This window comes from Tamandua tetradactyla, chromosome 6 (genome assembly GCF_023851605.1).
Source record: "Tamandua tetradactyla isolate mTamTet1 chromosome 6, mTamTet1.pri, whole genome shotgun sequence".
Classification (NCBI taxonomy): domain Eukaryota; kingdom Metazoa; phylum Chordata; class Mammalia; order Pilosa; family Myrmecophagidae; genus Tamandua; species Tamandua tetradactyla.
In genome coordinates, this window is record NC_135332.1 from 61,643,791 (window position 1) to 61,668,813 (window position 25,023).

Sequence of the window (25,023 nt, forward strand, 5' to 3'; positions counted from 1 at the left end):
TTTTGGAGAGCTTTCCCAACTGTAGTTGGGGAACAGGGACTGATACCACATATTCTTCTCATATCTGCTGCCAGGTGCTCAAAACATGGGTTTGAATGCATGAGTAAATGAATGAATGGACACCCTCGCCTCCTCCCCCAGGCATACCCCTCACAAAAGCCACTGGCTGCATGGACCCGGGACTTGGCTATGCGCGTGGAGCAGTTTGAGCTGTGGGCCAGCCGTGCCCGGCCGCCTGTGATCTTCTGGCTGTCTGGCTTCACCTTTCCCACGGGCTTCCTCACCGCTGTGCTGCAGGCCTCAGCTCGCCAAAACAATGTGAGCAGTGTGCCATGTGAGACCGGGGTGGGGGGTGGGGTGGGATGGGATGCTGGACACCTCTTCACCCTCCTCTTTGGGGTGCTCCCTCATTCCCACCTCCAACCCTCAGATCTCAGTGGACAGCCTATCCTGGGAGTTTATCGTTTCCACTGTGGATGACAGCAACCTAGTGTATCCGCCCAAGGTGGGAGCTAGATGTGCTTGGGGGCTCTGAGCAAAGTTGGGAGCTGGTGGAGTAGGGCGCTGGGAGGAAAGGTGGGAAGTGATTGGTCGAGAAGGGAAGAGAGAGGTGACAGGTGAGGGGTGCTGGCACCTAAGGGTCTAGACTTCCCCCAAACCAGCCTCCATTTCTCCTCAGGATGGCGTCTGGGTTCGGGGCCTGTACCTGGAAGGTGCTGGCTGGGACCGGAAGAACTCCTGCTTGGTGGAGGCAGAGCCCATGCAGCTTGTCTGCCTCATGCCCACGATCCACTTCCGGCCTGCAGAAAGTCGCAAAAAGAGTGCCAAGGGTGGGACAGTTCCCCAAGACCTGCCAACCCCATCCCTAGTTTGGATCCTAGCCTATCCTCTCCGCCCCCCCCACCTGCTCCCACCCTACCCTCCTAAAGGTTCCAGAGCCTGACTTCTCCTCTTTTTTCCCCCAGGCATGTATTCCTGTCCCTGCTATTACTATCCCAACCGAGCAGGCAGCTCAGACCGAGCCTCCTTTGTGATTGGCATCGATCTCCGGTCTGGGAACATGACATCTGATCATTGGATAAAGAGGGGCACTGCCTTACTCATGAGCCTGGACAACTGAGGAAGCTTCGTCTTCTTCCACGCTTGAGAGAAGGTCCTGGACTCTAGGAGCCCAGACTGATCATGCAGTTGAGCTTGAGGCTGGATCTCACTCAGGGTGAATTTGGGGGTCCTGGAAATACCTAGTTGTGCTAGCCATAAAGGCGGAAGCGTTGTAACGGAGTTCAGTATATTAAAACACTCGCGACCAGAAGCCCTGAGTCTGTCGATGGGATGGTGGGAGTATGAGGAGGAGGAGGTCGGGTTCTAAACACAGGACGGGAGCCGCTGTGGGTTGCTACTGAACCGCGAAAGGGCCAGCCAAGCCCGGGCAACCTTGAGAGGTAAGGAGGCGTGGCCGAGTGGGCAGGGCGGTAGGGCCTAAGGGAAGGTGTGGCTAAACAGAGGGGCGGGACTTGAGCAGGTGGGGCGGGGCTTCCCTTGGAAGGGCGCGTGATCCAAATACAAACGGGGGTTTGTCAGGCAGAGATCAGGACTGGAAGCCGAACGCAGCCCCTGGAACCCCGCAGCTCGCACCCGGCATCCGATCCCGCACGGGCGTTGAAGGCGGGACCGGCAGAAGAAGGCGGGGCGGAGCCGAGGGGGCACTTCAGAGCGAGGAGAGGCGGGACCACGAGGAGGGGGCGGGGCTGGGGTGCGGCGTGGGGGTGGTGGCGGGACGGGTGTTTGTGTTGGAAAATCCAACTGCGCCACGGGGCGGAGCGGCCCCCCCAGCCCCGGCGTGGGAGAGGGGGGGGCCGCTCGAGCCCCTGAGGGACCCTGGGGAATCTGAACACCTGGGACCCCCAGAACCAGGTAACGGGGAGCCGCGAGGGCGGCTGGAAAGAGGGAAACCATCTCCGCGGAGGGGGGCGGGACGCCGGAGTCGCAGGAGGGGTAGAGCTGAAGATGGACGTTTGGGTCTCAGGAAAGGCACCTTTTCTGAGAGCCAAAGAGGACTGGGGTGCAGGACATCCGGGTCCCTTAGAGAAGAGCAGGGCGGGGGTAGGGGAAGAGCTGGAAGGTAATATCTTGGGTTCCAGATGTCAGAGGGGCCTGAAAAGACTCCCAGCCCTTCTTGGGCTGGGGTTCCCCTTCTCGAACCGCGGGCGGGGCGTAGCTGTCCCTAACTAAGGGCAGGACCAAAGGTCAGTTTGCAGATAGGTCGGTGCGGTGGCCCATTGGGGTCACGTGTGGTTAGACAGGGATGAGTCTCACGTCCGGGGGTCACAAGTCTTCCTCCAGCCCTTGCCATGGGTGAGGTTGATTGGGGGGTGGTACACCTGGAGCCCCGATAGCCCCCAGAAGTAGCCTTCAGTCCCATCCACTCCGGCCCACCTCACCTCACACTACCTCACCCGGCTGGTCTCCTCATCCCTGATCCCGCCCCCAGTCTGCCATCTCCGGCTCCCAAGCCCCCGCCCCGCGCGGTCCCTTCTCGGGGCTGAGCCTTCCCGACCTAACCACTAGATGGCGAGGGCGAGACGCACACCCAGAGGTGAGGGTGGTGAATGGGGGATCAGTTGAAATCCGCTGAAGCCCTCAGCCCTGGTCAGAGGGAAAGGTGGGCCCAGGCCCAACTTTCACTTCGCGTTATCCTGGTCCCCTCACAGAAAATTGTGGGCGAGAGGGCGAAGCGCATTGGATGCGATAGGCCAGGGAACCCAGTCTCCGCCTCTCCCGCCCAGGATAAATAGCGGGGACGAGGCACGCGGGTTGGCTGCTAAGCAACGCAGATTTGCTTCCGGTCTGCTGAGGCTTGTGGTTGTGACTTGGGGTCAGGGGTAGCAAGAGTCGTGGGCTGGGAGACTGTAGGGAAGGTCCAGCGCTGGCCGCTCGGGTCCCAGGAAGGATCAGGGAGAGCCCTGGGAGGAAGGAAGAACGACCGCGAGTTGCGGGGTGGCGGAGACGGACTCGGTCGCTGTCTGGAGGGAGGGCGGGACGCAGGCACTCGGCTCGGGTCCCTACCCCTGCCCTCCCCCCCTTCCCTGGAGCTGCTGGCCCTGTTGCCTGAGTAACTGGAACCGGATACCCGAGCTCACCGGTCTGCCCAATCGGCTCCAGCGGGCGGCCCTTACGTCAGGACCCTAGCAGCCAGTGGGCTGGAGGCGTTCTAGAGCGACAGGAAGAGAGAAAGGGGAGGCAAAGGGGCGGAGGAAGGGAGAGGGGTTGCAGCCGGGGATCGCACGTGCACTCCCACACGCCCGCGCCCACTCCCCCACCGCCGCACGCGCACAGAGCACCCCCTGCGCCTGCGCGGCGAGTCGGGCACCCACCACCTCCTCCGCCCCCGTTCTTTACCCCCAGTCTTGGATCTGTGTTTTCACACTAGCTCGGCGCTGCGCTTCTCAGCCCCTGGGGACCCAGATGTTTGGGTCAGTCTGCGCTCTTTTGCGAGATCTCAAATCATTAATACCCAGTTTTGCGTGGGAGGGGCGGGTTACCTGTTCCGCACCTCCCCCCTCAGCAGACGCCCAAGCTCCCAGGTGGGCTGGGCGGAGCTGTGGTTTCCGGCGGCATATTCTCGGCTGCCGCCGTCCCGGGCTCTGGTTTAGGCTGCCTCCCTGAGAGGAATAGAGGGCACCAGCGCCCCTTCCCGAGGCTTCCCCGCTTCGGGTCGGGCTACTGGTGGTCGTGGGGAAGGGGCGCTGCGGGTAAGCCCTGGACTGCACAAGTGACTCTTCCAAGGCCATCACGCCCCTTCTTCGAGTGAAATACCCCCTCTTTAATGTGCATCAAAAACCCTTCTCATCCTTGAGAAGGGTCTGCTCCCCACTCGCCCTGGTGGTCTTTGCGCTTCCCTCGACTCCTTTTCGGGCTCTGTCTGTCCCCATCTCCTCTCGTCCTTCTCTGCCTCTCTCGGTTATATAACTCTTCCTCTCGCCGTGTCCTGGTTTCAACTCCACAGACTCCGCCCTGGAACAGCGCGGGGAGGGGCGGGAGAGTTGGGGACCTAGACAGATCCGGGCTGGCGGCCTGGGCCACGGGGGATCCCGCCGATGGGAGACGAGCCCCGCGGGACCCGGTGCCCTCGTCCTCCGCCCGAGATCTCGCCCGGGAAAGAGAAGGCACAGTATCTTCGAGAGGCGTGTGGGGACTTAGGTCAGAAATGTGGGTAGCGAGGTTAGGGCTGCAGGCGGAGAGGAGGAGGCAAGAAGCCTAAGTTCCTGGGATTGCAGCCGTAGTGGGATAAAAGAGATAAAGGCAGGACGCCTGGGTTCCTTCCTTCCTTCCTCTCGGTCAGAATTCCTAAGGCCATTTCCCAGGAAGCTTAGCCAGCGCCCCCCCCCGCCGCCCCGTGGGGGTCAAAGGTCTGTGTTAGAGGTCGCCTGGGATGATGTCACCAATGCACGTGCCCCGGGACAGTTGCCAGGCAAAGAGACCTCCCACCCCTCCCCCTCTGCCCCGAGTCCAGTTCCAGTCCCGTGCCATCTCTTTCCCCTCACCCTTCCCTGGCCTTAGCATCCTGCAGGTGGGAAACCCTGGCCTGGAATTGTGTGAGGGGGAGGGGCACGGGTGTGGTGTGCTTGAAAGACTTTGCCCCTTTGCAGGGTCACTTTTCCCAAGATTAGCACGGAAGAGCTTCCTCCCCATTCTCCTCCCCCTGTGAAAGAGCCTCCTAGCGGTTTTCTTACTTTTCCACCTGCTGCATTGCTGTGTCCTATTGCCCCCTTCCCCATTTTGACCTGAAGTGGGAGTGGTTGCAAAATGACTCCAAAACAGAAAAGCTGTGTGTATTTTGGGGATTCAAGGGACACCAGCTCTTCCCTGACTCCCCTCCCCCTCCCAATTATGAGGAAAAGGGTCAAGCAGTATTTGACTGAAAAGTCAAGGTCTGTGCTGTTTGGGGTGGGGTCAGCTTGCACATCTCATGGTGGGGGGAGGCGTGGGAGGCAGAGAGGAGAGGACTGGCTTGATAGCCACACTGTCCTGCCCTGTTAAGTCCTGGTTTGGGAATGATGTTGGAAAAAAAAATGGTTTCTGCTTTTATGTACTTTAGCTTTTGGATTGTCTGATGGGACCTGGATTTCATTCCCAGTTGTCACTTAGTAGCTGTTCGGTCCTGGAGAGGTCACAACCTCTCTAAAGGGAATATGAGCCTCATATTCCTAATCTGGAAAATTTAAATATCAATACCTTCTTTCAAGACAGTTGGAAGGAAAAAATGAAATAATTTATGCAAAGGATTTAGCACAGAGCCTGGCACACAGTGAATACTGAATGAATGCTTGTTGTTATGAAATACTTATTATTATTAAATGGGGTTGGTTATTATTTTTATTATGATAGTTGGTGGGCCTGCTCCAGGCTCTTAGGAGCTTGTTAGGGAAGAGGAGAGAGTTTGTGTTAATTTGGTGTTGGGGGGAGGGGGATTGTTGGGGATTAGCTTGGACTGCTTTGTATGCTTTATTTGATGAGGGCTTTAGTCAGATTGTTATTGCTTTCTTTAGGATTATTTCTTCCCCTCTTGAAGAAGAAACAGCTGAGACTATTCGTTTGGCTGTGAAAATAAAATAATTGTATTGTGGTTCTTGATTTTGAAGCAAGACTCCACTCCCCTCCCATGGTCTTCTCTGGAACCTTTTAATTTTGCAAAGGCACTCCACAGTTTCCCTTGTGGGGACAGAACTAGACTGGGGGGGGTGGAGAGAGACTAGTGCTGGGGGCTGGGGGTGTGTGTGTGTGTGTAGTTAAAGGAAGAGACCGGAAGGGAGGAGGAGGGAGCCTGCTGGTGGGGAGGGAGGGAGGGGAGGAGGAGGTGGAGGAGGAGGAGGAGGAGGAGGAGGAGGAGGGAGGGGGTTGGGGAGAGCCTGCTACAGTTCTTTGTTTGACTCCGGGACTCAGGGACGGGGAGGAGGAGGGAGGGAGGCAGAGGCTGCTAGCGCCGGGGCAGGCCCAGGAGGCAGAGGAGGGACCGTCTCCCCCGCCCCCCCAGCCCCCACTCCCCCCCCCTGCTGCTCCCCCCCTCCCTACCCGGACTCCGGGGGCACCGCCGGGGGACAGACACCCAGCAGGTAACCCTGGCCCGGCTCGCCCTCCCCCCTCTTATTTTCCTCCCACCCTCCCGGATGACCCCTTTCCCCCGTTCTGTTTCCCCGTTTTCCCCAGGCCTTGCCTCTTTTCCTTGGCCCTCCTTGTTCCATCTCCGCCACTTAGGCTTGTCGCTTGCCGCGCCGCCGTCTCGTGCAGCTGGACTGCCCTCCCCTTGCCCCACAGCCCGTTCGCCCCAGGTTTGGCCGCGGCACCTTTTCTAGCCCAGTCTTGCTGCTTTTCTGGGCCCTTGCTTCCCCTTCGACCTGTCCCCAGGGGCTCAGGGGAAGGAGGGAGTCCCTGTCCTTTCCTCGATTTCCCCAGTTCCCTGCCCTCCCCCCCATCTGGCCCCTGTTCTCCTTGTAGCACTCTCTAGGGATGGGGAGAGAACCGGAATTTGGGGGGCCCTCTGGAGGGACGAGGGGTTGTATGTTGATGGGGAAAGGAGCTGTGAGTGTGCTGGGTGGGGGTGGGGGTAGTTAGAGACCCAACCGCCTCTCTGTTGTCCCTTTAAATGGCCCTCACATTTCTGGGGACTCATGGGGGGGAGGTGGCAAGCTGCCTGCCTGGGGGGCAGGGCCCTCAGTTTGTCCACACCATGAGGGGTGGTAATGATTTAAAGGGACAGCTTCGGTGTGGCCGCTGCCACCCTGTGCCAGTGGGAGGGGGAGCCGGCAGGCTGTGTCTGAGGAGGCTGGGCTGGTTGGCAGGGCATTCAAGGCTGAGTATGTTGTGGGGCCAGCCAGGTCTGGGCTAGTGCTGCTGCTTGGGAAGATGCAAGGAGGGGTGACAGCCAGCCCGGGGGGCGCTCAGCCTGGGCTTTCACCAGGGTCTCTCCTTTGGGTCTATCGATTCCTTGGCCAAGAATCCTTAAGTCCAAACTAAGGAGTCTGGTAGCTACCAGGTGGGGGCCACCGGCAGGTTTGCTTGTCAGCAGTCTGGCCTGGGTACTTTGGAGCTGGCTCTTCAGCTTTCTCTTTTGTTGTTTGGCTCTATGCACAAGAAAGTCCCAGCCCCTCCCCCCAGCTCCCCCTTCCAGCCCTCATGCCCCCCCCCCCCCACCACACACACACACCCACCCCAGCTGTTGGGCAGATGAATTACAGCCTCAGGGGCCAGGGCTGGTAAGGGATTAAAGCTCTGGGGCTGGCCCTTTAAATGGCTTTTGGCCCCTCCCCCTCTCTGGTGTCCAGACACCCCACACATGCCTCTGACCCTTCTTGGCTGCCCCCAACTCCTCTTCTTGGTCTATCCTGAGGCCTGCACACTTCCCTGTCTAGGCCAGAGCCTCCTCTGCTCTCCGTGCCCCCCCCCCCCCCCCCCCCCCCCCCACGATCACAGACGCAAAATGCTACAGACTAAACAGATACACTCCCTGGTCCCACATTCTGATCCCATCCTGGAGGATTCCAGTGTCAAGCACCTTCTCCAGCAGAAGGGCTTTGCCTGCCTGGCCTTCCCAGTTTGCAGCTGACCACAGCTTCTGGCTGGGGGCTGGGTGAGGGGCCTTGCATGGGTCAGAAATAGCACCTCCCTGGGGGCAGTGTCATCAGCAGCCAAGGAAGCTTGCAGCACATTGCATCATGGAGGCTGGGGGCCTGAGGCCTGAGCCTCTGGGGTTGGGGGAAGGCTGGGGGCTGGAAGGCTGGGGGCTAGAGCTGCTGGACTGGGAGCCCAAGTGTCTGGGGACTTAAAGGCAGAGAATTGTTCCTAAGGGAGCTGAAACCTTAGGTCCCTGAGGAGTGAGTCTGAGGTGTAGGGAGACTAGGTTCTGACCCATGGGTGGACACCTGATTCTTTGCTCTGGACTTAGGTGTAAAAACTTAGCTCCTTTCTGAGGGCTGGAAGGGAAGGGAGGGAACCTCTGTCACCTTTTGGGGCCACATAGAGGAAGGAGGTGATGGGGAAACAGGATATGGCCTTGCGTGGGGGGCAGGGGGATAGAAAGGGGTCTTGCAGCAGAGGCCACTTACAGGCCCGGACCTAGAGTCACAGTCCTCGCTGGAGAGGAAGGCGCCTCCCTGCTGGGCCCGTTCATCTTGTCCAGCCACCTCTGCTGTTCGCCAAGATTTGCCTGCACCCGCCAGGCGCCAGGCGGAAGGAGAGGGGGCAGAGTCCAGAGGGTGGGGTTACTGTATGGTGTCTTGATAAGGTTAGGGAGGAGGCAGAGCTGAGGGAATAGATATGCCTTGGACCAGGACTGAGACTGACTTGGGTGCAGATGTCAGGGGCAACTGGGGCTGTTCTGGGCCAAGGAATCTAGATTCAGCAGAGGGGTCCAGTTAGAAGAGGGATCCTGGACTGGTGTCCACTGTGGACTTACGCAGATGCCACAGCATGCCCCCCTTACTGCCTGGCTCAGATGGCCTCCTAAAGAAGAAGGTTAGGGGATCACTTTGGGGATGGCTTTTTCTGGTTACCATGGAAACAGAGTCTCACATCCTATCTGACCCAGAGCAAGGTATCTCCTCAATGAGATGCTAGGGCTCATAGGGAAATTCTCCAAACTGAGACACTCCATCTCTAACTGGTTTTTTTCATTTAGGTTCCCTCAGTCATCATGCCAGCCCCTTAGCACCGCCCACCTCACCCACCCTGGTCTGCTGCACACTGTTGCTGAGTTGCTGGTTCCAATGAGACAGGGCCACACCAAACTCCAGCTGGTAAGTCCTGCCCCTGAATAACCCAACCCCCACCACCACCAGTCCTACTCTGCACTAGGTGTTTGAAGAGTGGGCATGATCTGGATACTTCAGAATGGTCCAGTCCAACTTGGAGTATCCCCCTACCGTGTGGTTCTTGAGTGGTTCAGTCCTCCTGGTTTATGGAGCACCCTGTCTCTGATGAATGGTTTGGCCCTGTACTTTACCAGACCTCCACTATCACCAAAAAACCTTCCCCCAGTGCTACAACTCAGTTGCTTATTGAATTGAATTAAGCTAGGGTTTGCCAACTGGAAGGCAGATATGAGATATCCTGGAAGAATTTTACTTGAGGGGAGGAGACTTTGCTCTTGGGAGTTATTGAACAACCTGGCTTATCCAGGGTGTTTTGGAAGTTGAACTGGGGAAATACTGGAGACCATTGCCCAACAATCTGTGGTTGCCATGGCAGTCTTGGCACCTCATCTTCCCTACCAGATCCCTTTCTGCCCCTTTTTCTCCTCACTGCACTAAGGCATTTGTCCTCCACACCCTAAGTCTTACTCTTGCTTCTCTCTCTCTCTCGCTGAGTCTGCCTGGCACCCCACTCCAGCACTTTCCCACTTTTCTGTAAGAAAAAAGGGAAGCCGATCCCTAAGCCAGGAACTTAAGTTCAATGAGTGTGTCACTCTCCCCCACTACTCATTGAGCTCCTTAAGAGTAGGGACTGTTTACTTCTGTAAATCTGTCAATATTTGGCAGGATGGTTTGCACATTGGGGTGTCTCAATGGATTTGTGTTGAATGAATGCATTGACTGAATGAGCTTCATTGCCAAGAACCCACACTTTTCACTCTGAGATATGTTGCATAGCCTCCTACCCACACATTTGGGGTGGTAAGATAGAGCAGAGTTGAGAGGCAAGCTGACCCAGGAAATGGCCTCTGAGAATAAAACCCAGGGAGGGAGAATGGGCCAGAGGCAGTATAGAATGCAGCTCTGGAAAGAAGCCCAACTCTTCCGCTCAGTTCCAGAATGATCTTGGTCAAGTTACCTAACCTCTCTGGAGCCTCAATTTCCTTGTTTGTGAAATAGAGCTCATAAAAATATTTCCTAAGTCAAGATTTGGTGAGGAGTTAAAAAAAAAAAAGTGCATGTAAAGTCCTTGACATATGCCTGATATGTAATAAGTGTTTAGTCAGTACAAACAATTATTGTCATAGTGGGAGCCTCTAGTAGTCCTGAGGATAAGCAAGAATGTTGAGGAATGGGACAAAACTTAACTGAAAGAAGATAGACCTCTCTCACAGCCCCTGAATACTTGCCTCAAACAGAAGGCACAACTATCTGGCAAGATCAGGATTCTGGGGCATGAGAAGAGCAGTCAGCAGGGTCAGCCTGCCCTAGTATTTCCCTGACTGGAGCATAGAACATGAAGGCAAACATAGAAGGACATGTGCAGAGAGACACACGTGATCACAAAGTGATGCAGAGGCAGACCCAGACAAAAGACAGAGGCAGGAGCCAAGCAGACTCACAGACAGACAGAGCCAGCGCTGCCGAGTCATGTAGACAGGGATAATGACAGGAACGCGTCAAACTCAGGCACTGAGGAAGACAAGATGAGCAGATATTCGGGTGCACGCGGAGACAGACACCGGGACCCACACACAGCAGACCCTGTCAGACAGACTGGTGAACACAGCGCCCAGTCAGAGGCACACACAAGGCCCGCAGTGACACATAGCGGGCCGGGGCCGGCACTGTCACTCCTCAGTAGGGGGCAGGAGGGGCCGGCAGCGGGGGAAGGCTGGGGAAGGGAATCCCGAGCGGGCGGCCTGCCCGGGTGGCTGAGTCACAGCGGAGCTTCGGCCGGCGGCTCTCCCCCGACCCCCCCTCCCCGCCCACCCCGCCTACCCCTTCCCCAGGTAAGGAACTGGCTTGTAACCCCTCGCCTACCCCAGGGAACCTGCGAGATGCGGCGGGGGTCCCTAATCGGCCCCACCTTCGCGCGTGTGCTGCGTGCCTGCTGACCACCTGATGGGTAAAACCCCAGCTGTGGGGTCGTCTCTTTGGCCTTTCATGTGATCTGCGTGCGCACGTCTGGCCCCTTACCCCACGTCCCGTGAGGCTGGGGCCCTGGGCCGAGGGGCGCCTCAGGCCTCCAACCCAGGGAAAGTTAAGTGGGTGTGACGGACGGAGTGAGACGCTCCCCCAACTCTGTGGGGGAGGCGTGGGGAGGGGGTCCGTTAAAGTCCCAGAGTCCGGAGCCCGGATGGAGGGGGCGGGGCTGAGCTTTGCCGGGAGAGCCCGGATGGAGAGGGCGTGGCCTCGAGAGGAGTAAAATTAACCCTTTCCCAGCGGCCCGCTCCGGGGTCAGTGGATCCGACGGGAGAGGCTGGAATGTCTGTCCCAGAAGTATACCGCCTTCCCAGCCTGGCTCTGGCCGCGTGCGTTTACCTCTCGTCTCTCTTCGAGGAGTCTGTGGGTGTCTTTGTGCCTTTCTCGCGTCGGCGTATATCCCCTCCCTTTGGGTAGTACAGACACTGGGAGTCGGGGAGGGCAATTCCCGCCCCAAAGCGAGAGTGGCGGTGAGAGTGGCCCGCGAGCCGGCCCCCGAGGCTGGGGAACAGGTGTGAGCGCGGCGTCGGGGCTGCCCGGTGCGGGGAGGGGCCGTAGCTGGGGGAGACGAGAGGGGAAATTCCGCGGGAGCAGTGGTGAACCGTGTGTGGGCTGAGGAGTTGTGTCTGCCTCTGACTGTGTCTGTGCGTGCTCAGGGAGGCGGGGGCTGAGTCAGTGGGAATAGGGGGAGGTTTTTTGGGTGACTCACACTACCCCCACCCCCAATCCTGAATCAGACCCCGGGAAGAGCTTTGTTCAGGGGGCGGTTGGGACAGTCAGGCGCCCGGGTGCCCGGTGGGGATAAGGATCCGAGGTGACTGGCGGGAGTGAGTGTGCGTTTAGAGTACAGGAAATGTTTGTTCTCAAGTGAGGACTGATGTATTCCTGGGTACCGGTGTGGGGTGTTGCGGATTAAGGTGGAGGACTAGGGTCTGGAGGGGCAGGGAAAGCTGAGTCAGTTCCCCGTGGGAAGGGGAAGTGGCAGAGGGGAAGTGTCATCATCGCAGAAGGGGAAGCTGCGTTTCCTGGTAACTGGCATCGCCCTCGGCACCGCTTCCCAAGCGGGGATCTGCTCCTCTGACGCCTGGTCTCCCGGTTCCCGGTGTCTGTTCCGCGGGTCCCGGAACTTGGGCGTGGGCAGCTAGCCAGAGTTCCACCTGACCGCAGTTAGGCGCCGTGCTTGTCCCCGAGCTGTTAATTAGTAGAAGGTTGCCTCTGGTAAGGAGAGAGAGTTCTGACAGAAACCCCGCGTGTTCAGGCTGCGAGGCCAAAGCGCCCACCAGGGCTCTGCGGAGAGCCGCACGCGGACCTGTAGGGTTCGAGGCGCTTCAGGGCAAACAGGCCTTGCCCCTACGGAGGGAGGGCTGTTTTCACCAGAAACCCGCCTGCCCTTGTGGGATCGGTGGAAATTTCCCCACAGCGCAGGTTTCTCTCAGCGCAGGCGAACTTTCCAGCCGCCCCCAGACCCTCGTCGCTTCTCCCCCGGCTTCCTGCCCGGCACTAGCTCCAGCTGGAGAGCTGGCCCCGCCCCCGCCGCTTTGTACTCGGCACTCGCCTCTCGCTGCTCTTTGTACTCTAGGCTCTCAGTGGGCCGATCCCGGGAGCTCACCCGGCTCCCTACTTGCGGGGACGCCGGGTAGGCGAGGAGGAGGCGCCGGGACAGAGTTCCTGGGCTCCGAGAGGCGAGAAGGAAGCCTGGGGCTAAAGGGAAGGTGCCCAGGAGAGGAGAGCACAATGCCTGTCCTGGGCCGAGCGAGTCCCGACGGGACGGGGCGGGGTGGGTGGGGGTGGTGGTGAAGGAGGAAGTGAAACGGGTTCTGGGTTCTTTAAGGGAGTGGGCGGTGAGAGTGGGACAAGGGTGATGTCACTGCCTGGCGGGCCCCGCCTTCCCTGCTCCCAAAGGACCCCCCCCCCCCCGTACATTTACACACACGCTTCCGCTGCGCATGTAGCCACGTCACGGGCAACCCCCGAAATCCCCCCCTCCCTTGGGGGGCGGGGGCCACGTGGGCCGTGGGGAACCGCGTGGCCCCGGCAGGGAAGGGCATAGAGGATACGGGAGCCACGCGAGAGGGGCCACTCAGGACCGTGGTGCGCGACTTCCCAGAAGTTGGGGAACTAAACGGGGTTTGGTTTGGGGGGCTGGTTGGTATTGAAGACCGCGAGAGCCAGGGGAAGTGGAGTCGCTGGAAGAGCTGGGTACGAGGCGGGGGTCTTGGCAGTGGGTCGCGCGGGGGTGGGGGCTGCTCAGAGACCGGCGCAGGCAGGTCTAGTGCCGTAGGAACTGCGGTGGCTGGCCGGCTCTAAGCAGTGCCTAGGGGACTAGTGGGGAGGTCAGGTCTGGGCGAGGTGAAGTGAGGAAGGGAGGGGCGCCTTTGTCTGGATTTCGCTTCCGTCAGTCCATCCGTCTGTTGGTCCTAAGGCGGCGGGTCGCGGGGCGTCTTGGGCTGTCAGGCGGAGGCCACCGGTGGCTGCGGATGCGCGGGGCTTGTAGAGAGCGCCGTACGCCAGGCCGGCCCAAGCGTGCGACTCGCCACCCTCACCCGCAGGGGGGTTACCGACCCCGTTTGCTCCGCCCTCCCGGTTGTCAGGTCCCAGATGTGGACCCTGGGTGGGAGCCGCGGGGTCACAGCGGGGTCACCCCGGGCCGAGCCCGTCTGACCGGCTCCGCCGCCCCTCCTCCTGCGGCTGCTGCCGGCCCGGCTAACCTGGCTCCCATTGGTCCCAGCCAGGCTGTTACTGAGGCGGAGACACGGGCGATGATTGGCTTTCGGGGGAGAGAGGAAGTCCTGTGATTGGCTAGATCCCTGGAACTCGCCGACGCTGTGAGAGGACGCTCCCACCTAGGCCCGGTAAGCGGCGGCAGTGTTGCCGGTGGGCCCAGTGCCCAGGACTGGAAGTCGGCCTTCGTAGACACCCGGTCTCACCGACTGGCCATCCTGCTCCTTGTCATTCTCCTGGGGCTTGAGGGTGGGCTACCCTTCGGGGACTGCCAAGGCCCGGCTCTCTGTGCAGATGGCAGACCTGTGGCCTCCCTGGCCTGGCGCACGGAGACCCCACTGTGGGCCCACCAGCTTTCTCTCATTCCTTTCCTCCTCCTCCTCTTGTAGAATTGGCTTGAAAGACCCTGGACGTCCATCTAGGAGCAGTGGGCAGTCTTGTCAGAGCGGCTGGAGCTGAACCATCACCCCCAAAGAGCTGGGGCAGGGGGTTGTGCCCGATCTCCAGGGCTCCTGGGGCCACTGCTGACCTGGTGAGGGAACGGCTGGGGCTGGGTAGGCCTGGCAAGCACTGACAGCCCTGACCAAGCTCCCAGTCCCACTGTGGTCTCTTTTCAACTCAGGCTGGATGCATCGGGCAGTGGACCCTCCAGGGGCCCGCGCTGCACGGGAAGCCTTTGCCCTTGGGGGCCTGAGCTGCGCTGGGGCCTGGAGCTCCTGCCCGCCCCATCCCCCTCCTCGTGGCGCATGGCTGCCTGGAGGCAGGTGAGCCTTGGGTCTTCTCTTCTTCTGTTTATAGGCACTCTTCTTCCCCTGTCTCCTGCCCCATTGTTCTCTGTTTCATTCTCTATGGGATGCTGCTTTAGCTGCCCTCACAGCAGTTCTCAGATGCTTTCTCTTGTTCCCCTAATTCCTGCTCTTCTGGGTAGGGATAAGATCGCTCTATGTAGGCTGAACATAACAGACCCATTTTCCCTCCAGGTGCTCAGCCAGCATCGGGCAACCCCCACTCTCTGCTCCCCTACCCCCTTCACATGGCAGTAGTTCTGGGCACCCCAACAAACCGTATTATGCCCCAGGGTGAGTGGGGGTTCATATGTGCTGGGGATGGGAGGTAAGACTGGGTCTTGAGCAAGGGCCCCTTTTGCTCCTTAACCCTAACACCCCTCCCCCAATATCTTCTACTCTGTAGGACGCCTACCCAGAGACCCCTCCATGGGAAGCTGGAATCCCTGCATACCTGTGTGCAGGCATTGCTGCGGGAGCCGGCCCAGCCAGGGCTGTGGGAACAGCTTGGGCAGCTGTATGAGTCAGAGCATGACAGCGAAGAGGCCATCCGCTGCTACCACAGTGCCCTTAGATATGGAGGAAGCTTCACTGAGATGGGGCCCCGCATCGGCAGACTGCAGCAGGTGGGATAGAGAAGGGCCCAGGGGGCTGGGATTGAGCCTTCTGGCTTATTGCCCTGCTTTATATCTATCTTTGCCCTGACCCTACTCCTTTTTCCCAGGCTCAGCTCTGGAACTTTCATGCTGGTTCCTGTCAGCACCGAGTCAAGGTCCTGCCCCCTCTGGAGCAAGTGTGGAACTTACTGCACCTTGAGGTATGAGGGTGGGGCTGAGTGGGCTAGGAGGACCAGGTCATGCTTGCACTTGTGCCAGCCTCTCAACTCTCTTTCTGTCCTCAGCACAAACGGAACTATGGGGCCAAGCGGGGTGGTCCCCCGGTGAAGCGAGCTGCTGACCCCCCAGTGGTGCAGCCTGTGCCTCCTGCAGTACTCTCAGGCCCCTCAGGGGAGGAGGGCCTCAGCCCTGGAGGCAAGCGCAGGAGAGGCTGCAACCCTGAGCAGGTATGGCTGTAGGTGGGCTAACAGGCAGAAGGCAAGTGTGCAGGGCTGGGGCATTGAGTTGGAATCCTTACTCTCTCTTCTCTTTTAGACTGGCCTTCCTCCAGGGCTGCCACTGCCACCGCCACCACTACCACTACCACTACCACCACCACCGCCGCCGCCGCCACCACCGCCGCCGCCGCCGCCGCCACCACCACCACCACCACCCTTGCCTGGCCTAGCCACCAGCCCCCCATTTCAGCTGAGCAAACCAGGGCTGTGGAACACCTTGCATGGAGATGTTTGGGGCACTGAGCGCAAGGGTTCAGTACCCTCAGAGCGCCAGGTGAGCCCTATCGGTCTCCCCTTTTCTCTTTACCTGTAAGTCCCCATGCCCTTGATTCCTCACCCTGTGTCCTCATTTGTCTCTCCTAGGAGCAGCGGCACTCGCTGCCTCACCCATATCCATACCCAGCTCCAGCATACCCTGCACATCCCCCTGGCCACCGGCTGGTCCCGGCTGCACCCCCAGGCCCGGGCCCCCGTCCCCCAGGAGCAGAGAGCCATGGCTGTCCACCTGTATCCCGTCCCCCCGGAAGTGACCTTAGAGAGAGCAGAGTTCAGAGGTCGCGGATGGACTCCAGCGTTTCACCAGCAGCAACCACCGCCTGCGTGCCTTATGCCCCTTCCCGGCCCCCTGGCCTCCCCGGCACCACCAGCAGCAGTAGCAGCAGCAGTAACACCGGTCTCCGGGGCATGGAGCCGAACCCAGGCATTGTGAGTGAGGACAGTGTGGGGGAGCACAAGGGAGGAGCAAGGCACTCAGTGGAGCTTATTGGAGATGGCTGGCATAGCATTCTCATGCCTGTTCTGTACTTGCACTTGCAGCCCGGCGCTGATCATTACCAAACTCCCATGCTGGAGGCCTCTTCTCACCAGGGCCGCCTGGGCCCCTCGGCGCACAGCAGTCGGAAACCGTTCCTTGCAGCCCCGGCTGCCACTCCCCACCTTTCCCTGCCACCAGGGCCAGCCTCACCCCCTCTACCCCCCTGTCCCCGCCTCCTGCGCCCCCCGCCCCCCTCTGCCTGGCTGAAGGGCCCAGCCTGCCGGGCAGCCCGAGAGGATGGAGAGATCTTAGAAGAGCTCTTCTTTGGGGCTGAAGGAACTCCCCGCCCTCAACTTCCCCCTCTCCCCCACCGTGAGGGCTTCTTGGGGCCTCCGGCCCCCCGCTTTTCTGTGGGCACTCAGGATTCACATACCCCTCCCACTGCCCCGACCACCAGCAGCAGCAGCAGCAATGGCAGCCACAGCAGCAGCCCTCCTGGGCCCGGGCCCTTCCCGCCACCTCCCTATCTGGCCAGAAGTATGGACTCCCTTTCCCGGCCCCCCAGCCCATCATTGAGCCCCCAGGACCCACCCCTTGCCCCACTGACTCTTGCTTTGCCTCCAGCCGCCCCCCCCTCCTGCCACCAAAATACCTCAGGAAGCTTCAGGCGCCCGGAGAGCCCCCGGCCCAGGGTCTCCTTCCCAAAGACCCCCGAGGTGGGGCCAGGTCCTCCCCCGAGCCCTCTGAGTAAGGCCCCCCTGCCTGTGCCACCCGGGGTCAGGGAGCTGCCTACCCGAGGCCCGCGACTCTTTGATTTCCCCCCTACCCCGCTGGAAGACCAGTTTGAGGAGCCAGCCGAATTCAAGATCCTACCTGATGGGTTGGCCAACATTATGAAGATGCTGGATGAATCGATCCGCAAGGAGGAGGAGCAGCAACAGCAGGAGGCAGGCGTGGTTCCCCCGCCACCCCTGAAGGAGCCCTTTGCATCTCTGCAGCCTCCATTCCCCACTGACACAGAACCAACCACCACTGCTGCTGCTGCCACCACCACCCCCACCCCCACCACCCAGGAAGAGGAGAAGAAGCCACCACCAGCCCTGCCGCCACCACCGCCTCTAGCCAAGTTCCCTCCGCCCCCCCAGCCACAGCCCCCACCACCCCCACCACCCCCACCAGCCAGCCCAGCCAGCTTGCTCAAATCCTTGGCCTCTGTGCTGGAGGGACAAAAGTACTGCTACCGGGGAACTGGAGCAGGTGTTCCCACCCGTCCTGGGCCCTTGCCTGCCATTCAGTATTCCCCTGGCCCCCCATCAGGTGCTACCACCCTGCCACTCACCTCCTCAGCCCCCAGTGCCCAGGGCTCACCAAAGCCCTCCGCTTCCTCGTCATCTCAGTTCTCTACCTCAGGCGGACCCTGGGCCCAGGAGCGCAGGGTGGGTGAAGAGTCAGCTCCGGGCTCCACCACCCCCACCCCACTGCCCCCACCCCTGCCGCTGCCCCCTGCCCGCTCTGAGTCTGAGGTGCTAGAAGAGATCAGCCGGGCTTGTGAGACCCTTGTGGAGCGGGTGGGCCGGAGTGCCACAGAGCCAGCAGATACAGTGGACAGAGCAGACCCAGCCGACAGTGGGACTGAGAAGCTGCCACCACCTGCACAAGCCAAGGAGGAGAGTGGGGGGGTGGCAGTGGCAGCAGCAGCAGGGCCAGGCAGTGGCAAGCGGCGGCAGAAGGAACACCAGAAGGAACATCGACGGCATAGGCGGGCGTGTAAGGACGGCATGGGTCGGCGGCCCCATGAGGGCAGGGCCAAGGCCAAGGCCAAGGCCCCCAAAGAAAAGAGCCGCCGAGTGCTGGGGAACTTGGACCTGCAAAGCGAGGAGATCCAGGGTCGTGAGAAGGCCCGGCCTGAGCTTGGTGGGGCCTCTAAGGCTAAACCACCCACAGCTCCCACCCCCACACTGGTTCCTGCCCCCTCTGCCCAACCTGCACCCCTATCAGCCCCTGTCCCTGGGAAGAAGGCTCGGGAGGAAGCCCCAGGACCACCAGGGGTCAGCCGGGCTGACATGCTAAAGTTGCGCTCACTTAGCGAGGGCCCCCCCAAGGAGCTGAAGATACGGCTCATCAAGGTAGAGAGTGGTGACAAGGAGACCTTCATCGCCTCTGAGGTAGAGGAGCGGCGGCTGCGCATGGCAGACCTGACCATCAGCCACTGTGCTGCTGATGTCGTGCGTGCCAGCAAGTGAGTTTGGGGCCATCACCCACAGGGCTGCCCCGGTTGGCCCAGGGTTCAGGTGCCTGTCCCCATGCCTCTGATGTTTCCTCTCTTACCCCACTGCCCTCCTGCAGGAATGCCAAGGTGAAAGGAAAGTTTCGAGAATCTTACCTTTCCCCTGCCCAGTCTGTGAAACCGAAGATCAACACTGAGGAGAGACTGCCCCGGGAAAAACTCAGCCCACCCACTCCCAGCATCTATGTACGTCATCTGTGCTCAGGACCACTCCTCCAGGGGGCTCTAAGGAAGGGTTGGGAAAAGTTGAGATGCTCTGACCCTAGCCTTTCCTGATCATCCCTCAGCTGGAGAGCAAACGGGATGCCTTCTCCCCAGTGCTGCTGCAGTTCTGTACAGACCCTCGCAATCCCATCACCGTGATCCGGGGCCTGGCAGGCTCCCTGCGGCTCAGTGAGTTTGGGGGGTAGAGAGGTGCGGGGAGGGCTGCCAGGGTTTGGGGCTTGTGGATCCCTCCAAGAAGACCCAGGACAGTGCCTCTGAGGAGTGCTCTGTGGGTCAACTGGCCTCAAGCTTTTTCCCATCTGTCCTTCTGTCCCAAGCAGTGGATGAGTGGGAAGGGGCTGTAGCTCAGGGCCTGTACAATCACTTCTCATTTTCTTGTTGATTAAGGAGAAGAATACAGATTGTAGAAAACCCCTGCAGACCCATGGTTTGGGGCTTTTTTTCTCTTTAACCTTTTATTGTGCAAAACTTCAAATACATGCAATAGTCGAGGAAATAGTGTAAAAATATAAAGGTCAATCTGGTTTGCTCTGTATCTGTGGTCTTCTCTAAACCTATAGCCACGTCTTTCCCCCATGGAGTTACCTGAAGCACATTGCAGGTTCTCACTTGATTAAATCTTTTAAGTGGACCCAATGATAATCTTTCATCCATTGAGTGCCAACTGTGTGCCCAGTCACACATGGCCTTGTGCATGCCCGAGGACTCTGGTAGGGGAGCTAAGGTGTGTTGTAGCTATAGGGGGGGAGTTCTGGTGCGGTTCCCATCAAGGTCAGGCTCTGAAGGCCCAACCTGCCCAGCTTCCTGTCAGAGGCTGGTGGGCGTAGGAAGGAAAGGGTGTGTTGGGCCATTGCTCCCTGCCCTCTGCCCCGACGCCCTGCTCGCCTCCCTCGCAGACCTGGGCCTCTTCTCCACCAAGACGCTGGTGGAGGCGAGTGGCGAGCACACCGTGGAGGTGCGCACGCAGGTGCAGCAGCCCTCAGATGAGAACTGGGACCTGACTGGCACTCGGCAGATCTGGCCCTGTGAAAGCTCCCGTTCCCACACCACCATTGCCAAGTACGCACAGTACCAGGCCTCCTCCTTCCAGGAGTCTCTGCAGGTGAGAGGCAAGCCTGGGCCCAGGCATGGGGTGGGGACCAGGAGAGTTGGCTGGTGGAAAGATCCCTTGAAGGTCACTGACATGGGCCTGGTCCTCACTCTGGCTGAGCAGGAGGAGAAGGAGAGTGAAGACGAGGAGTCAGAGGAACCAGACAGCACCACAGGAACCCCTCCGAGGTATGGCCCTGCCCTCCCCTTCCTACCTCTTTTCCCTTGCCATTGCTTTTCCACCAACTGGCACTCTACTCCAGCAGCAGCACCCCAGATCCGAAGAACCACCACATCATCAAGTTTGGCACCAACATCGACCTGTCTGATGCCAAACGGTCAGTGGGGCTGGGGGTTGAGGCCAGCAAAAATAGGGACAGGGGTTTTGCCAGGCCCGCAAGGGTGGTGGGGGGTGGTCCAGACCCCTGTTCACTTTTGTTTCACCCTCACCACTGCAGGTGGAAGCCCCAGCTGCAGGAGTTGCTGAAGCTGCCTGCCTTCATGCGGGTGACGTCCACGGGCAACATGCTGAGCCACGTGGGCCACACTATCCTGGGCATGAACACGGTGCAGCTGTACATGAAAGTCCCGGGCAGCCGAACGCCAGGTGCGCCCCTGGCCTGCGCAGGCAGGGGTGGGCAGCACCCGGCGGGGGTGGGGGTGGGGGGCGGGGGTGGTGCTCTAGGAGCAGAGGGCCTCTGTTGTCCGCCAATTAGGGGAGAGGGGCGGGGTTGCCACTGAGCTCAGGCTCTCGTCAGTTCGCCAAGTCGTTCTCTGTCGCCTCCTGCAGGCCACCAAGAGAACAATAATTTCTGCTCCGTCAACATCAACATTGGCCCAGGCGACTGCGAGTGGTTCGCTGTGCACGAGCACTACTGGGAGACCATCAGCGCCTTCTGCGACCGGTGCGAGCCGCCCTCAGCTGGTCGCCCTTGCAAGCCTTGCAAACCCCAAACTCCCACTTGACCGTGTGGCCGTTCCACAGGCACGGCGTGGACTACCTGACAGGTTCCTGGTGGCCAATCCTGGATGACCTCTACGCCTCCAATATCCCTGTGTACCGCTTTGTGCAGCGCCCAGGAGACCTCGTGTGGATTAATGCCGGGACTGTGCACTGGGTGCAGGCCACCGGCTGGTGCAACAACATCGCCTGGAATGTGGGGCCTCTCACCGGTGAGATGGTGGGCTGGTGAGAGGTGGGGCTCCTGGGGAGTGAGTCCTGTGGTGGGTGAGCTTGGAGGGTGGCCAGCTATGAGGGGTGGGGCTTGGAGGCTGAGAGTCCTGTGGTGACCTGTTTCCACCTGCAGCCTATCAGTACCAGCTGGCCCTGGAACGATATGAGTGGAACGAGGTGAAGAATGTCAAGTCCATCGTTCCCATGATTCACGTGTCCTGGAACGTGGCTCGCACTGTCAAAATCAGTGATCCTGACTTGTTCAAGATGATCAAGTGAGGTTCCTGTGTGGGTGGGAGTCCATCTCCACCTGTCTTGTCCTGCCCATCTGACTACCCCATCCCCACCTCTCTTTTCTCTACCGCTGCGGGGCATGTTACATGCTGGGGATACTGCAGTGAAGGAGGCTGTCCCCTCCTAGCTCTCCTGAGTTTTATTTTCAGTGTCAAAATAGACAAAAGCCAAAGTACAATTCAACTGTGAGAGATGTTCCAAAATGCTGCCAGATCCCATAACGGGACGGGGGAGTTGGCCCGGGCATGAGGTGGGGGTGTGAGGCCTCCTGGGGGAATGTCTCTTGAGCCGAGATGTCAGAAGGCTGTGTCCCCACCCAAGCTGTCCCTGCTCCAACCCTCCCTGAAGCCCTGCCTCACTGCCTCTCTGCTTCCCAGGTTCTGCCTCCTACAGTCCATGAAGCACTGTCAGGTGCAGCGGGAGAGCCTGGTGCGGGCAGGGAAGAAAATCGCCTATCAGGGCCGTGTCAAGGATGAGCCCGCCTACTACTGCAATGAATGCGACGTGAGTAAGCCTTCGTACCCGGTTGGGTTGCGCTAGCTCCTCTGAGGGGCCCATGGCGTCCGCAAACCCATCTCCCCGTGACTGCCCCCTCCTCCGTGCCCTAGGTGGAGGTGTTCAACATCCTGTTCGTGACCAGTGAGAATGGCAGCCGCAACACGTACCTGGTGCACTGCGAGGGCTGTGCCCGGCGCCGCAGCGCGGGCCTGCAGGGCGTGGTGGTGCTGGAGCAGTATCGCACTGAGGAGCTGGCCCAGGCCTACGACGCCTTCACGCTGGTGAGGGGCGGGCGGGTGCTGGCGGGAGACAGGGGAGGGCCGTTGAAGGCGGGCCCCTGGGTGGCCCACCTGCAAGGCCTTGAGCCCGTGACCGCTGTCTTCCCCGCAGGCTCCAGCCAGCACGTCGCGATGAGGCCGGACGCCCCGCCCGCCCGCCCGTATTGTCCGCTCAGGGCGCCGCGGGGCCACCAGCACATGCCTGGGCTGGACCTAGGTCCCGCCTCGGGCCGGGAAGGGGGTCGGGCCCAGCCCTTCCACCCCATTGGCAGCTCCCCTCACTTAATTTATTATGAAAAAGAAAAATTTTTTTTAAACAAATATGAGGAAAAAAAGAAAAAAAAAAAAAAAGGGAGGCAGGGGAGGGGGCTGGCAGCCCCTCGCCCGCCAGCGCCTCCCCTCACCGACTTTGGCCTTTCTAGCAACAGACACAAGGACCAGGCTGCGGCGCGGCGGGGGTCACATACGGGTTCCCTCACGGCCGCCAGCCGCCGCCCAGCAGAGCGCGCGGCTCAAGTGTGTACATAGACGTTGCGGCAGCCGAGGTTTCTAATGAGATTCTTTCTATGGGCTTTACCCGTCCCCAGAACCTCCTTTTTTACTTCCAATGCTAGCTGTGACCCCTGTACATGTCTTTGTTTATTCACTTGGTTATGATTTGTATTTTTTTTTTTTTTAATTTATAACAGTCCCACTCACCTCTATTTATTCATTTTTGGGAAAACCCGACCTCCCGCACCCCCCCCCAAACCATCCCCGCCGCCGGGCCCCCCCTGCGCCCCAGTGTGTGTCCGGGCCCGGCCCGGCCCGTCCGCCTCCGCCCGCCCGCGGCTCCAGCCGGGTTCTCATGGTGCTCAAACCCGCTCCCCTCCCCTACGTCCTGCACTTTCTCAGACCAGGCCCCCCACACCCGACCCCACCCCAACCCCGCCTGAGGGTGAGCGACTCCTGTACTGTAGGGGAAGAAGTGGGAACTGAAATGGTATTTTGTAAAAAAATAAAATAAAATAAATAAAAAATTTTAAAAGTTTTAAAGAAAGAACTATGAGGAAAGGAACCCCGTCCTTCCCAGCCCCGGCCAATTTAAACACGGACTTCCTCTTTTTTTTCTTTTTTCAAAGGTGAAACAGCCCAGGGCCAGGGACACCCCGGGTTTCTCTGGGGCTTTATTTTCGGGTTTTTGGTTTCTCCTCCAAGCTGGGGCTGCGGAGGGGTCGGGGGGTTACAGTCCCGCCCCCTCGCACTGCACTGTCTCTCTGCCCCAGGGGCAGAGGGGTCTTCCCACCCTACCCCTATTTTCGGTGATTTTTGTGTGAGAATATTAATATTAAAAATAAAAGCAGAAAAAATCCTGTTTTGGAAACGTGCTGGTGATGACTAGGAGGGGGTGCAAGACATGATTGATGGATGGGGAGGGGCTGCGCAGACCCCGGCAAGGCGAGCCCCTCCCCGGAGGCGCCTGTGGAATGTCCAGAGCTCTGGTCCGCTCCTCGGGATGGGGGGGTGGGTGCCTAATCCTAGAGCTGCATTCCAGGATGAGGGGGGTGGGGAGAGGCCGGGCCGGGGGAGGGGCTGGTAAAGAGCTATAAGGGCTGCGGGTCAGGCGGGCGGTAGCCAGGCGGGCCATGGCGGATGTCCCCGGGGCACAGCGATCGGTGCCCGGCGGCGGCCCTGAGCCCAGGGACCCCCTGGACTGCTGGGCCTGCGCTGTGCTGGTAACGGCCCAGAACCTACTGGTGGGTGCCTTCAACCTGCTCCTGCTGGCTGTGGTTCTGGGGACCATCCTGCTACCCGCTGTCACCATGCTGGGTTTCGGCTTCCTCTGTCACTCCCAGGTGAGCGTGCGCCCCAGGATTGATTGTATGTGCGTGTGTTGTACACACATTGGTGGTGGGATCTCTGGGCCGCAACTTCTGCCCGCCCGTGTTGTTCCCGCCCCTTGCACTCACCGACCCAAGACCGCTTGGGCTTGACATCTCCTCCTTCTCCAGTTCCTGCGCTCCCAGGCACCCCCTTGCACCGCGCACCTGCGGGACCCGGGCTTCACGGCCCTGCTGGTCACCGGCTTCCTGCTCCTCGTGCCGCTCCTCGTGCTTGCTCTGGCCAGCTACCGCCGCCTCTGCCTGCGCCTCCGCCTGGCTGACTGCCTCGTGCCCTACAGCCGAGCCCTATATCGGCGCCGGGGCGCCCCGCAGCCGCGGCAAACCCGGGCCTCACCAGGGTCCCAGGCCCTTCCCACATCAGGAAAGGTCTGGGTCTGAGGACTCTGGAGTCAAGAACGACCCTGACGACTACCCTCTCTCCCAGTCGGCCCAAGGATCGGAGAACTCCAGACCCCCGAACTGCCCTGCCCCCACCCCTGCTTGAGCCGGGTCCCGGATCCCTTTGGAAACAGCGTTTGTGGACCTAGTTTTGGTGAAAAGTTACCACACCCCCTGAAAACCCACTTTTGTTTCACCACCCACATCCGAATACTGGAACATCTGGGCTGGACCCTGCACACTTTCCCGCACCCCGCCCCCTTCAGTGAAGAGGGCAATCGAAACTTGTGCCCTCCTTTTCCGGAGCAGCATTTAAGGGGCTGGGGAGAGGGGTGGGGCCAGAGGGTAAGGCGTGATCATACATCAATAAAAAAATTGATGAATTGAATGCGGTACTGAGATCCTGTGAACAGAGCGGCGGCAAAAATACTATCACCACTGTGCTACGCCCAGGAGCAGGGAAACAACGTGTGCCGGGCTTACACGTGCGCAGATAGAGTATCCTTCAGCATCCGGGCCTTCCCTTATCGCATTAGCAGATCCTTCCTGGACAGATCCCAGAGCTCCGTCCCTGGCCCCAGCGTCACCTCCCCATCAATAGAACGGAGGGGGCCAGGTCTTGTCCGCCTGGCCTGCTCCCCTTGGGGACAG

The 25,023-nt window shown here is 59.9% G+C and overlaps 3 protein-coding genes and 2 long non-coding RNA genes across 7 annotated transcripts in view; 3 read left to right on the top strand and 2 right to left on the bottom strand.

Moving 5' to 3' along the window:
- DNAH2 (dynein axonemal heavy chain 2) overlaps positions 1-1,332 on the top strand; it is a 108,202-nt gene extending 106,870 nt beyond the window's left edge. For both annotated transcript variants that reach the window (XM_077165869.1, XM_077165870.1), the window contains exons 85-88: positions 142-318; positions 431-505; positions 680-830; positions 966-1,332. In XM_077165869.1, the coding sequence (XP_077021984.1) occupies positions 142-318; positions 431-505; positions 680-830; positions 966-1,120 (558 nt within the window). In that variant the 3' untranslated portion in view covers positions 1,121-1,332. The remainder of the gene's footprint in view (positions 1-141; positions 319-430; positions 506-679; positions 831-965) is intronic.
- A 436-nt stretch (positions 1,333-1,768) lies between these two features.
- On the top strand, positions 1,769-23,474 carry KDM6B (lysine demethylase 6B). Its single transcript, XM_077165873.1, has 24 exons — positions 1,769-1,914; positions 8,675-8,792; positions 13,621-13,744; positions 14,003-14,145; positions 14,236-14,377; positions 14,594-14,692; positions 14,805-15,024; positions 15,123-15,215; positions 15,300-15,461; positions 15,550-15,786; positions 15,876-16,217; positions 16,329-18,505; positions 18,613-18,739; positions 18,841-18,946; positions 19,675-19,880; positions 19,992-20,056; positions 20,134-20,205; positions 20,326-20,474; positions 20,658-20,772; positions 20,853-21,040; positions 21,175-21,316; positions 21,713-21,839; positions 21,944-22,114; positions 22,224-23,474. Exons 5-24 carry the CDS (start codon positions 14,241-14,243, stop codon positions 22,245-22,247), a joined length of 4,959 nt encoding a protein of 1,652 aa, XP_077021988.1. The 5' UTR covers positions 1,769-1,914; positions 8,675-8,792; positions 13,621-13,744; positions 14,003-14,145; positions 14,236-14,240; the 3' UTR covers positions 22,248-23,474.
- LOC143688196 (uncharacterized) lies at positions 7,516-13,084 on the bottom strand. The gene is made up of 3 exons (XR_013177876.1): positions 12,448-13,084; positions 10,777-12,083; positions 7,516-10,379 (listed from the first exon to the last, which is right to left on the bottom strand). It is a non-coding gene; the product is annotated as an uncharacterized LOC143688196 (long non-coding RNA).
- Positions 17,762-22,849, bottom strand: LOC143688195 (uncharacterized). Of its 2 annotated transcripts, none has more exons than XR_013177875.1 (5): positions 22,516-22,849; positions 22,001-22,132; positions 21,039-21,194; positions 20,083-20,192; positions 17,762-19,979 (listed from the first exon to the last, which is right to left on the bottom strand). It is a non-coding gene; the product is annotated as an uncharacterized LOC143688195 (long non-coding RNA). The 2 variants fall into 2 exon arrangements; XR_013177874.1 differs by having other exon boundaries at positions 17,762-19,983.
- A 202-nt stretch (positions 23,475-23,676) lies between the features above and the next one.
- TMEM88 (transmembrane protein 88) lies at positions 23,677-24,760 on the top strand. Its single transcript, XM_077165884.1, has 2 exons — positions 23,677-23,946; positions 24,103-24,760. The coding sequence occupies exons 1-2, from the start codon at positions 23,737-23,739 to the stop codon at positions 24,370-24,372; spliced, it is 480 nt and encodes a 159-aa protein (XP_077021999.1). The 5' UTR covers positions 23,677-23,736; the 3' UTR covers positions 24,373-24,760.
- The last annotated feature ends 263 nt before the right edge of the window (positions 24,761-25,023 follow it).